This window comes from Littorina saxatilis, linkage group LG1 (genome assembly GCF_037325665.1).
Source record: "Littorina saxatilis isolate snail1 linkage group LG1, US_GU_Lsax_2.0, whole genome shotgun sequence".
Classification (NCBI taxonomy): Eukaryota; Metazoa; Mollusca; class Gastropoda; order Littorinimorpha; family Littorinidae; genus Littorina; species Littorina saxatilis.
This window is the reverse complement of record NC_090245.1, coordinates 52,004,864-52,017,058: the sequence shown is the minus strand read 5'-3', so window position 1 is coordinate 52,017,058 and position 12,195 is coordinate 52,004,864. Positions and strand designations below refer to the sequence as shown.

The following is a 12,195-nucleotide window of genomic DNA, read 5'->3' as shown; positions in this document are numbered from 1 at the left end:
ATTCCAAAATAGAATAAACTCTGAAAATAGGCCGAGGTCCAGGGGCCGCCTAGGCCCCGACGGGTTACAGGGGCAGAGCTCCGTTGGGGAGACCAGAGGGGCGAAGCCCTCTCGGAAGGATAACGAATTTTAGCATTTTAGACCAATATTTTGATAGTTCTCGTGTAAGCAAATAATAAACAGAGACAATAGTATACATATAATTTAATTTACCTATTTTTTTGCCACGGACAATTTTTTATTTTCGCTGAAACGTAATTTCCTTTTCGCGGAAATCCGCAATTTTGCGGACAACAGTGGAACACCTTTTGAAGCTCTCAAAAATCTGACATAATCAGGTCTTAAAAAGAAAAGTGTCTTAAACTTGTTGGTAATTTCACCTTTGTCTTGGCTAAAATGAGTCAACTATCACAAGATAAAAGTATTCTGCTGTAGACTGATTGTGTTAAAGGTTTGTGTATATCCTAATAGTGCGCCAACATGCATAGTCCAGTGGGTGTATACACATAATCACAAAGAAGCAGATTCTTAAACCCTGTCTACAATAGTATGCACTATTTTATTACCTGTGTAAAAATAATCAGCCAGGCGTAGATTGAGAACCCTTTGAACAACTGAAATGAAGCACCTGCAACAAGAATAATAATAAAGATGGAGATCAAATTTGCAACTCATCATTTTTCGATCAAAATCTCTACCTGTAAGGAAAGATTCAATTCCTACACTCGCCCAGGTGACATACTTCATGCATATGATTGTATATATTTTGAATGAAAACCACTAACAGAAACATGTACCTGCATAATCAACAGCTACACTACCCTCTGTAAACTATGTCTGCCAGTAGAGTTTTTATTTCAAACTTGCCTTGACAACAAGAGTTCCACTTGTTTGCTTTAACAGTCGATGTGGAGAAAAATTAGAGTAAAATGTGATGAGGTAAAACAACAACCGTCCACACACACCGATGCAAAATACACACACACACACTCACACACACTTGAAAACTTGAGAAAAAAAAGGGTCCCAGGACGGACTAAATTTGGGTTATCATGCATACTGTCGGTACTGATGAATACATCAGATAGTTTTCATACAGAATGAACAAGAACAAACACTTTGTTGAATTTCAAAGACGACAACATTTTCTGCCGGATCTGTATCGACATAAATTTACAGGGCAAATCTAACCGGTATGGCAGAATTACAGGACAGTTAACCCACCTTCTTCTCTTTCTGCGTAGCTTTGAGTAAGAACCCAGCCACCAAAGTTGAGAGTGATGGTGAATGAATACAGCATCATGTTTTGAAGATGTAGAGACGTATCTATGTCTTTCTTAAGGATGTACTCTGTGTAGACGCCCGCCATTGCAGAGATGAAACAGTACGTCAGAATGATGGCGAGGCCTGTAAGCGTGATGTGCTGTGACCTGAGATTGATGTCCTCTTTATCCACCAAGCTGCCAAAACTGCACAGAGAGAAATATAAAATTGGAAAAATGAAGGAAAAAAGCACCACTTCTAGTTTCTGAAACGGTTATTTTATTCCAGCTTTCTATGGTGTGAAGAATTTTGCCTGAGCTATTCATCATACCTTTTGGAATGAAGCTTAGATCTGTTATAGGGGTCAAGTATGTGACAGTCTCCTGCGTACATAAAGGTGCGCTGTAAGTCAACCCAACAAAAACCTGCGTTTTGAATTAAAAAAAATCTACAAGAAATCAGAATATGCAAAAAACAACAACTCATCATTCCAGTAGAAAGAAACGTCACTTACCCCACTGGAGGTTGGAGTTTACAACATGAAAAACAATGTCTTTCTTGCGTATTTCTTTCAGATTTCAGGATCTTAATATGTGCACATATTAGAGGGACTTCTCACATAATATTGTTATGCATTCCATAATACATTCTGACCGTAAAGAGGGGCGCGGATGTAGCTCAGTCGGTAGCGTGCTGGATTTGTATCCAGTTGGCCGCTGTCAGCGTGAGTTCATCAGAGATTTATTTCTCAGAGTCAACTCGGTGTCCGAACACCCCCGTGTGTACACGCAAGCACAAGACCAAGTACGCACGAAAAAGATCCTGTAATCCATGTCAGAGTTCGGTGGGTTATAGAAACACGAAAATACCCAGCATGCTTCGTCCGAAAACGGCGTATGGCTGCCTAAATGGCGGGGTAAAAAACGGTCATACACGTAAAATTCCACTCGTGCAAAAAACACGTGTACGTGGGAGTTTCAGCCCACGAACGCAGAAGAAGAAGAAGAAGATCGTAAAGAGGAAATACTTGTTCTTCCGATTCACGTGCATATGCATTGATTAGTTCATAGCGTTCTAATACACAATGACTGTGATTACCTGTCACAAAATCCAGCTGTAGTCAGCAGTCCTATAGAAATCCATTGCTGTACTCTCAGAGGTCTGCAACATAAAGACAAGTTAGCTGTATCATTGTGTACAAAAAGAAAAAAAAGTACACACAGAGAATTAAATGCCAGCTGTATTACCAGTTAGGCTTTCAAGAGCACTTTCTATTATGTTTTCCAGAAATGAAACTTACCAAACCAGCATAACTCCAAACAACTACTAGAACTAGTGTGAGTGTTTTACACATTTAAAAGAAATCATGTACAATGCTTCACTCCTGAACCACATTACGTTACACGATCCACTGGTTTCAGCGTGCCTACTGGGACCCATTTGGTATGTTTCTAGTACACATGTACTGGCAACTTTATTTTTACTAGAAGTGCTTACAAAAAAAAGAGTTGCGCACTACACAGGGAGCCCTGAAAACCTTACCTTTTGAGGATCAGTCTGTAGAGAATAGCTGTTGTGACAATTTTCAAATTTCCCAAGACCTAAAAAAAAAAAACAGAGAAAGAAAAATCAAAATTGTGAACCAATCTTTGTAGTGATGGTAAAACCTATACAAACATGTTGCTAAAGTTGCACATCTGTAGATGGTACAAAGAGATTGTAAACTATATCAAAATAGAAAATAAGATGTTTGCTTTAAATGATTCTCTTTGTTGATTTAAAACAATGACTCAAAGCATCAGCATAAATCAAACAAGTTGCATGAAGTGTAATCAAAACATTTAGTCAATATGTTGGCCGAGTCGAAGATCACTTGACCAAAATTTTAATCAATTTAAATGAAAAATAACGTCACCACAGTATGGCCTCAATTTGTGCAAATTTGACTTAATGTAAACAAGTTGTGTGAAACTAAATCAATACATTTAGTCAATCTGTCAGCATGAAATGAAAACCACGGCAAAGTTTTCAGCAATTTAAAAATGTTTCATTGTACTGCCCACGCCAAATGACAGCCCAGGTGCAGCAAATATCCTCAGATTCTAACACACAATTTACCATCGATGTCACACACATCAAATAGTAGCACACCATGTACCTGATAAGTGGCAGGATCCATATGCACTTGCATGAGCACAGAGAGGTTGTTGTTGATGCTGTAGAGAACGGCTGGGACAGCAAAAGGCAGCGCCTGACGCCATGTTGGCCACGTCCATGTCTTCTCCCTTGAGGTCTCAAACGTCAGAAGAGATACAGCCACGAGAAACTATTAAAAAAAGACACAAACAACAATTAAAAAACAATCACGTGAAGCGATATAAAAATATTTAGTCAGTCGGTATCAAACTATAAGATCAACAACAAAAACAAGTCATCGCCAAGACTACATTTAGACAGTCTCGGCTAACCATACCTGAAGACCAAGATGGGTCATGTTTGTCTCCGTGAAGCATGCGACCGTAGTACTTACTGAACCTATTTTTGTTCATTCTGAGCACATTGTTACAGTTAACATGACAAATCTATATATTTGACTTCAGGAGAAGCTTCATAATTCACATCATTAAAACACTTATATCATTGCACCACTGCTTGTAAAATCTGCCTGTTTATAGTCAATCTATAAAAGAAGTGTTTTTTCCTTTTACATTGTACTCTCAAAGTTCAACACTGTGACATGAATTCTGATTCTCTAAAAATCAATAGTGTTATCGTGAAATCTTGAAACTGAAAATTCGGAAATTTTGAGAAAGAAGAATAACACTCTTCTTAAAAAAAAAAAAAATCCCATTTCTTAGGTATTTGTGGTGCCAGTCTGATGGGATTTAATGAGAATTAAGCTGAATGTGCCTGTCAAAGTGCTCTGAGAAGCAGTTAAGTGCTAAAAAGAGCTTTTTTTCTTTTCTAAAATTACCAACAGATAGCTTATCTGCAAGCAGCAAACACACTTTCTTTTTGTTTGTGGTCTTGGCCCCTGCCCGGGATATTTGCTGGGAGGGCGGTGCCCTTGGCATGTCACTGGCTGCCTGGTCACAGCTGTGAGGATATGGATCAACCACAGTGACGTTTGTTACATGACTATGGTGACCCACTGTGACCAAGGCTGATAAGGAGGGGTGCAACAAAAACTAGTCTAGTCATAAATATGAATACACGCAGACAGGAAAAAGGAAAAAAATGGGAGGCGCCGTACTGTATGGCAGCTCGCTTTCCCCAGAGAGAAAGCAACCCAAATTTCCAAGAGGGTAACCTTGCAGGACTATATAAAATCTTGTCCTTCAAGTAATCATTGATGTCCCTTTCAAAGCCATTTTAATCTTGAGCAGTTTAGATCGGGTTCTTCATTAATTGCCTCACATGTTTCCTGTGCTCAGTAAAATTATACTTACAAAATTGATATAGAAAATGTGAAAATAATTAAAAGGAAGCCAGTGTCGTCAACATCTTTTTCCCTGCCAAAATGTCAGTTATAAGGTTCCACAATATCATGGTCGATAAGTATGATCCTGCTACGTGATACTTCTAATTGTAAACACTCATCATATTGACATGAGCACAACAGAAGTCAGTTTCCTCAATGGTTTTTGCCTATATTTTTATGCATGTGTGTAACTATCAGCAGTAGTTTTAATCTGGGCATTAATAATCTAGCCCTGGTGAAGTCAAAACAGCATGGATAAGGACATGTGTGGACACCTCCCATGAAAGGACACCAAGGGACTGGGTGGCCGAGTGGTAACGCACTTGCGCTCGGAAGCGAAAGGTTGCAAGTTCGACCCTGGGTCAGGGCATTAGCAATTTTCTCCCCCCTTTCCTAACCTAGGTGGTGGGTTCAAGTGCTAGTCTTTCGGATGAGACGAAAAACCGAGGTCCCTTCGTGTACACTACATTGGGGTGTGCACGTTAAAGATCCCACGATTGACAAAAGGGTCTTTCCTGGCAAAATTGTATAGGCATAGATAAAAATGTCCACCAAAATACCCGTGTGACTTGGAATAATAGGCCGTGAAAAGTAGGATATGCGCCGAAATGGCTGCGATCTGCTGGCCGATGTGAATGCGTGATGTATTGTGTAAAAAAATTCCATCTCACACGGCCTAAATAAATCCCTGCGCCTTGAATATGTGCGCGATATAAATTGCATAAAATAAAAAATAAAAAAATAAAAATAAATAAATCCCTGCGCTTAGAACTATACCCACGGAATACGCGCGATATAAGCCTCATATTGATTGATATTGATTGATTCTGGAGTCCCTTTGTCTATTATCTCTACCAAAGTATACCTGTCATGACAGGCCACCTGCAATGTAGGGACACGTTTAACTGGTCCCAAGGGTGTCCTTTTGTCGCAGGTACCACTGTACTGTCATTACAAGGATGAAAAACGCGGCAATCGACTGACCTTGATGGTTTCAATGATGAGGTTGAGGGCGGAGGAGCTAAAAGGGATTTTGCCCTTCTCTTTGCTCAGGTTCATCAGCACACCATAGGACCCATACACAAACACCCTGCCACACAGAAATGAACGGGGAATTGAGTTTCAGTCTAATGTTGCCCGTTGTCATGTTCTGGACTTGACAGAAAACAAAAGAAAATAACAATAAGTACAGTGGAACTCCCCTGTTAAGACCCCCCCCCCCCCCTTTAAGACCTTTTTTTTTTATAGACTTTTTGTTCATAACCTCTGTAAATTTACCTCCATTTTAAGACTCCCTCCATTTTTAGAGCTGATTTTCTCCGATTTTTGGGCGGTCTTAAAGGGGTTTTCCACTGTACCACAAACTTAATTCATCTTGTTTCAGAAATCACTACAATTTTTTAGCTCAATTGCAACTCACCAAGGGCAATATAAAACAATCAATAACACTGTATATCTTAAAGCCTGTTCTTAATATATATGCTGCATGTAACTGCATGCACAGAGTATAAAAAAGGTATTGAGCGCAGCTCCTTGCAGTGAATTTTGCTGCACACGTTTTCGTCTGCATTGTAGAAATGTGTGTCTCTAGCTCCCGCAGTAGACGCTGATTGTCTGGCTGGCAATGACGCATTCAAATGACAACTTTTAACCTTATCACCACATCAAAGTCTAACGACTTTTCTTTGAAAGTGGTTTCCAGTCTGGATCACTGGAACTAATTTGTTTTGCTTTTTGTGCAATTTCATGTCAGAAAACACGAAAAACTGGCACACCAAGGAAAAATTCGTTCTAGGGCTAAGTGAAATTAGTTTCCGTTGCTGTTCCTTTCAGCGATAGAGTTAAATGATGCTCAGTAAAAGCATATTATTGAATACAGCGTTAAATAAGCAGTGCAGTCCTGTTGCCTCACTGTCTGGGCTTTCACCTCACATACAGTATTGCATGTCTCTCACACATTTTTATTGTAGCACCAGAATGTTCTTGCCATTTTATAGCTGAAATGCTTTCAGACTGAAAATAAATGCTATGGGAAGGATATAACTTGACAGGAATGTTGGGGTGGGTTGGATGTTAGGGGTTACAGCTTCTTGAAGCTGGAGGATTTTATGGAGAATTCTAGTCTGTGACCTGCACCTTGAACATAGCAGGAACCGAATACATGTCATGACGCAATGGCAGCATATTAAATTTGATTACGAATTAAATTCCCAATGTTTTGACCTAAATATTACCACAAATGAATGGATATACCAATATGCTGCCCGCCAAAAAACAACAAAGTCCTCTGCCCTTAGCTTGGCTTCTTAACAATTCGGACTGAATGGCAGTTACATGTACGCCAGGTATTTGATACAATTTTTGTCATGAGAATGAACGACTCCTGACCTTAAAGAAATGACAATATGGGTACTTTAAACCCATGAGAGGAACTACTCTTTCAAGTCATGTAGAAATCCTTTTGTAAACAGAATCCATGTTGCCCACTAAAGCATGTACGGTAGAACCCCCCTTTTAAGACCCCGCAATTTAAGACTCCTTCCCTGTTAAGACCTTTTTTCTCAAATTTTCTGTTCTCAACCTCTGTCAATTTACCCCCATTTTAACTCATTCGCTGCGCGTCGGAACTGGAATTCCGACACCTGTGTTTAGCGTTGGCTGCGTGCCGGCACTTGAGTTCCGACGGATATCACGAATTTTTAACGGTGTAAACGGTCCTGCTGACCAAGGGAAACAACCCCTGCAATGAACTTCTATCTGTCTACAGTGGTACCATTCACTGTAAACAGTTCCTTCCCTTAAATTGTTGGGATTAATAAAAATTTTGTTGACGGTGTGCGACCCACGTGTTTTGACTTTTCCAAGATGGCGGATCGTTCTGCTGAGACGTAGTAACTTGAAAAGAGTGCTAGAACGTGTTATTCAGTACGGTTCTGATCTTGACCTCAGTGATGATGATAGTGGAGATGATATTTTAGATTCTGGTGACGATTTTGTGCCAATGGACGATCATTTGGGTGATGATTCGGGCAATGCAAGTGTCGATCATGACATTGTGTATGATGAACCCATGACGTAGAAAGTTTTTTTGTTTTGCTTCAAATTGGATATTTTGCGTGGATATGAAGACAACAAAAGGTATGTACTTTCAAATGTTTCATATATTTTCTAAAAGAGTAAGTTTCAAACTTTGCAAAAACATAAGGTATGTAAGGTTATCTTGTGTTGTTGATTTTTAATATTTTTTTCAAAATGGCTCTAAATCGCGCGTTGGCAGGGAACACAGGGGAAATTTAGCTGCGCAGCGAATGAGTTAAAGGCACAGTTGTTAAGTCCTTTGTACTGGAAACTTGCATTCTCCCAGTAAGGTAATATATTGTACTACGTTGCAAGCCCCTGGAGCAAATTTTTGATTAGTGCTTTTGTGAACAAGAAACAATTAACAAGTGGCTCTATCCCATCACCCCTCTTCCCTCCGTCGCGATATAACCTTGAACGGTTGAAAACGATGTTAAACACCAAATAAAGAAAGAAAGAAAGAAAAGCACAGTGCAGCTCACAGCCTTCGTTTTGCGTTTTTGTTGCAGCTGAGTGCATTTACAGTTCAAAAATCCTCCTATGGTAGTAAAACAAACCCGAAACTTCCCAACGACAACATATGTGAAGCTCGACAGTTTCTTGTTCACGCGAGTGCATAAATTAACCTAGTTATTACGGGTCAACTTTATGTGCAGACACAGAGACGGAAGCCATGTCCCACCCCCGTGTCATCACAATGGCACGTAAAAGACCTTGGTCATTCTGCCATAAGTGCAGGTGGCTGAATACACCTAAACACGCAGACACCTGGGTAGCGCGACTCCGTTGCTGCTAGCTTTCCACTGGGAGGAAGCGACCCGAATTTCCCAGCGATGGGACAATAAAGTAATGAAAATGAAAAGAAAAAATGAACGTGGTGTTTGGTCGGAGTTCGATTCAACTGAGTGATTCCGGCCTCCATTTTGTTTTACACAAACTCATGATGACGTCTGACATAGTTTGCTAGTGACGTGTCTTTTTGTGAATGATGTGGTGATCTACCTGATCTAAATTTAGATCCAAAAATAGGCCAAGACCAGCCGGGTCCGAGTACGAAATTAATTCGTAAAAAAATCGCAGTTCTTGACTCTTTGGGTGCAAGTCAATGAAACTTGGTAGTTCTTCTAACGGATAGATGCCTAAGGTATGACTAAAAGCCCCAGGGGCTCCGTGCACCTGGATTTGACAAGTTCAGTACCTTTAAGACTCCCTCCTTTTTAGGACCTCATTTTCTCAGATTTTTGGAGGTCTTAATGGGGAGTTCCACTGTATACCCTTACGCAACAGACATATACATTTCACTTACATGAAGGCAAGGGCAAAGTACCAGAGCAGTGGGATGCTCTTCGTTTTGCTGTCACTCTCTCCATGGAGCGGCAAGACCGGCTGCAAAACACAAAGATACAAATCACATATCATCTTCTTCTTCTTCTTCTTCTTCTTCTTCTTCTTCTTCGTTCATGGGCTTAGACTCCCACGTTCACTCATGGTTTTAGCACAAGTGGATTTTTACGTGTATGACCGTTTTTACCCTGCCATTCAGGCAGCATACGCTGATTTCAGGGGAGGCATGCTGGGTATTTTCGTGTTTCTATAACCCACCGAACTCTGACATGGATTACAGGATCTTTTCCGCGCGCACTTGGTCTTGTGCTTGCGTGTACACACGAAGGGGGTTAAGTCACCAGCAGGTCTGCACATAAGTTGAACTGGGAGATCAGAAAAATATCCACTCTTAACCCACCAGGTGGCAGCGACCGGGATTCGAACTAAAGACCTTCCGATTAGGAGGCCGACGTCTTACCACCATGCCACTACGCCCGTCAAATCACATAAAACTGATTGGGAAAATACATGATTACTTCCATTTCCTCCAAAAGAAGTTGTTGTTTTTCGGGGGGGGGCAGCACCCAGGACCTAAAACTGACAGCCCACTTTGTCAACATCACGGGCCAACGAAAATAGACACAACCATCATCGAACGCTGAAGAAGAAGAAGTGTTTTTTCAGGAGGAAAAGACAAAACATCTATTTTTCCCACAGTGCCGTGCAACTGCAGACCATGTGAAAATGAGGAAACACTGCATTATAACGGTTGAAGAGGCACACACAGGGATGGAGCTGTAATTAATGTACAATATTCTCATAAGAGGAATCAATTCATTTGCACCCTCTCTGAAACACTTTACAGTCCTGGCAATGCTGCCCTGCACATACTTCAACCCTTTGAAACAGGTCTTCCAGGAGCACGCCCAAAGGGCTCTTCTGATATTCACTGATACAATACATACTGGAAGCCATGTCCCACCCCCGTGTCATGACAATGGCACGTAAAAGACCTTGGTCATTTTGCCATAAGTGCAGGTGGCTGAATACATCTAAACACGCAGACACCTGGGTAGCGCGACTCCGTTGCTGCTAGCTTTCCACTGGGAGGAAGCGACCCAAATTTCCCAGCGATGGGACAATAAAGTAATGAAAATGAGAAATGAAAATGAATCATTCTGTGAGCAACAGGTACTGAGGGGCAGAAGGTGAAGAGATAGTGGGTAATTTTGCTGTTACTTTTAGAACGGCATCTTTCCTTAACACCAAACCTAAACATTCACAGCCCCAAAACTTGCCTGCCTGAAAATAAAACCATTCTGAGCCTCTAAACCATATGCAGTATTACTTAGTTCTTCAGAGCAGTCACTCTGTTTCCAAGTTACAAAAGCACATATATGTTACAATAAAAGTAGTAAAAAGTAAACAACAAGAAATCACACCAGCTTCAGTTCAATTTTCATACAGCAAAACGGTTCTGTGACAAAGAATTTGTATTTAATTTTGTAAAAAAAACTGACAAAAATCAAAGTCTGACCCCCCCCCAAAAAAAAAACAACCTCTCACCCCACCCCTCAATTTTTCTTTTCTTTTCGTGAAACAAACTTGCATCCATCAAAATTTATATCACTGAACCTGACTAATAAGGGTCTGTCTCTTCTGTAACATAAAGAACACCAATCTGCTGTTCAAGCTGTTCATCACACTATCATCATGACTACCACACACCGGCACGGTTGGCCTAGTGGTAAGGCGTCCGCCCCGTGATCGGGAGGTCGTGGGTTCGAACCCCGGCCGGGTCATACCTAAGACTTTAAAATTGGCAATCTTTAAGTGGCTGCTCCGCCTGGCGTCTGGCATTATGGGGTTAGTGCTAGGACTGGTTGGTCCAGTGTCAGAATAATGTGACTGGGTGAGACATGAAGCCTGTGCTGCGACTTCTGTCTTGTGTGTGGCGCACGTTATGTCAAAGCAGCACCGCCCTGATATGGCCCTTCGTGGTCGGCTGGGCGTTAAGCAAACAAACAAACAAAAAATGACTACCACAAACTTGCATCCATCAAAATTTGCCCCCCCCCCCGCCCCACACACACACACAAAAAGCCCATCCCAAAAACGGGAAACATCATGACATTGCTCAAATCTGCTCTACCTGCCATGTCTGGTTTGAAGTCGAAGCCAGGAAGTGGCTAATTATGTTTTTAGAGATATCACAGAGAGAGAGAGAGAGAGAAAGAGAGAGAGAGAGAGAGAGAGAGAGAGAGAGAGAGAGAGAGAGAGAGAGAGAGAAAAAGAGAATGAGAGAGAGAGAGAGTACCTTGTTGCCAGGCATTTTGCTGGAGTTTTTTTGTGCTAGGTGAACATGACGGTTTGCAGACTCCTTCTCAGACTCCTCACCTGCATGAAAAAAAACCTGATTTTAAAGGGAAATTCAGGTGCCAATGCTAACCGTCTGCACTCACACTCACGTTTTCCCCATTAACTTTATTATCCCATTGCTTGGAAATTCGGTTTGTTCCTCCCAGTGGAAGGCATCAAACTGTGACCCAGCCGTGACCTTGAAATTTGACGGAAGTTCCAACAGACTGGCCATGGTCTTGTCAGGAGATCATCAAACCATAGAAGTGTGCAAAGTTTCAAAGCTCTAGCTTCAAAAACATCCAAGATAACCTCAATGTTTAATTTTGTGTGTGTACGGACGACCGGCCAGTTGGCCAACTGGATGCCGATAAGAATGGGCACTGCTCACCAATAAGACTCAGCAATAACTCAGCTCAGTTGAGTGAAAAATTACAAATATGAATTCAGCCCTTCCTGACACATTTCCTTGATTTCCATCCATTCAGCACATTAGCATTTTGTTGTTGTTGTTGTTGAAAAACCAAGCAGACAAACTCCAGGCACTTGGGCACATTTTCAAGATTTTGAGCTATTCAGCATCTATGCCTATTCATCTATCAACGTCTTTAGTCAATGAAATAATTAGTCTGCTCTTGCTTACTGATCTTATTACCTCCGGACCGTGACTACTACTTTCAGCTGATAGG

General features: G+C 41.1%; 2 protein-coding genes across 3 annotated transcripts in view; one reads left to right on the top strand and one right to left on the bottom strand.

Moving 5' to 3' along the window:
- Nucleotides 1-12,195, top strand: part of LOC138973525 (SHC-transforming protein 1-like) — a 103,916-nt gene that overhangs the window by 49,489 nt on the left and 42,232 nt on the right. The window lies entirely within an intron of this gene.
- The window catches only part of LOC138973536 (probable UDP-sugar transporter protein SLC35A4), a 49,373-nt gene that overhangs the window by 9,469 nt on the left and 27,709 nt on the right, over nt 1-12,195 (bottom strand). For both annotated transcript variants that reach the window (XM_070346256.1, XM_070346263.1), the window contains 8 exons: nt 11,466-11,545; nt 9,129-9,208; nt 5,729-5,834; nt 3,422-3,589; nt 2,806-2,864; nt 2,362-2,424; nt 1,225-1,469; nt 567-628 (listed from right to left, as the gene is read on the bottom strand). In XM_070346256.1, coding sequence (XP_070202357.1) covers nt 567-628; nt 1,225-1,469; nt 2,362-2,424; nt 2,806-2,864; nt 3,422-3,589; nt 5,729-5,834; nt 9,129-9,208; nt 11,466-11,545 — 863 coding nt within the window. The remainder of the gene's footprint in view (nt 1-566; nt 629-1,224; nt 1,470-2,361; nt 2,425-2,805; nt 2,865-3,421; nt 3,590-5,728; nt 5,835-9,128; nt 9,209-11,465; nt 11,546-12,195) is intronic.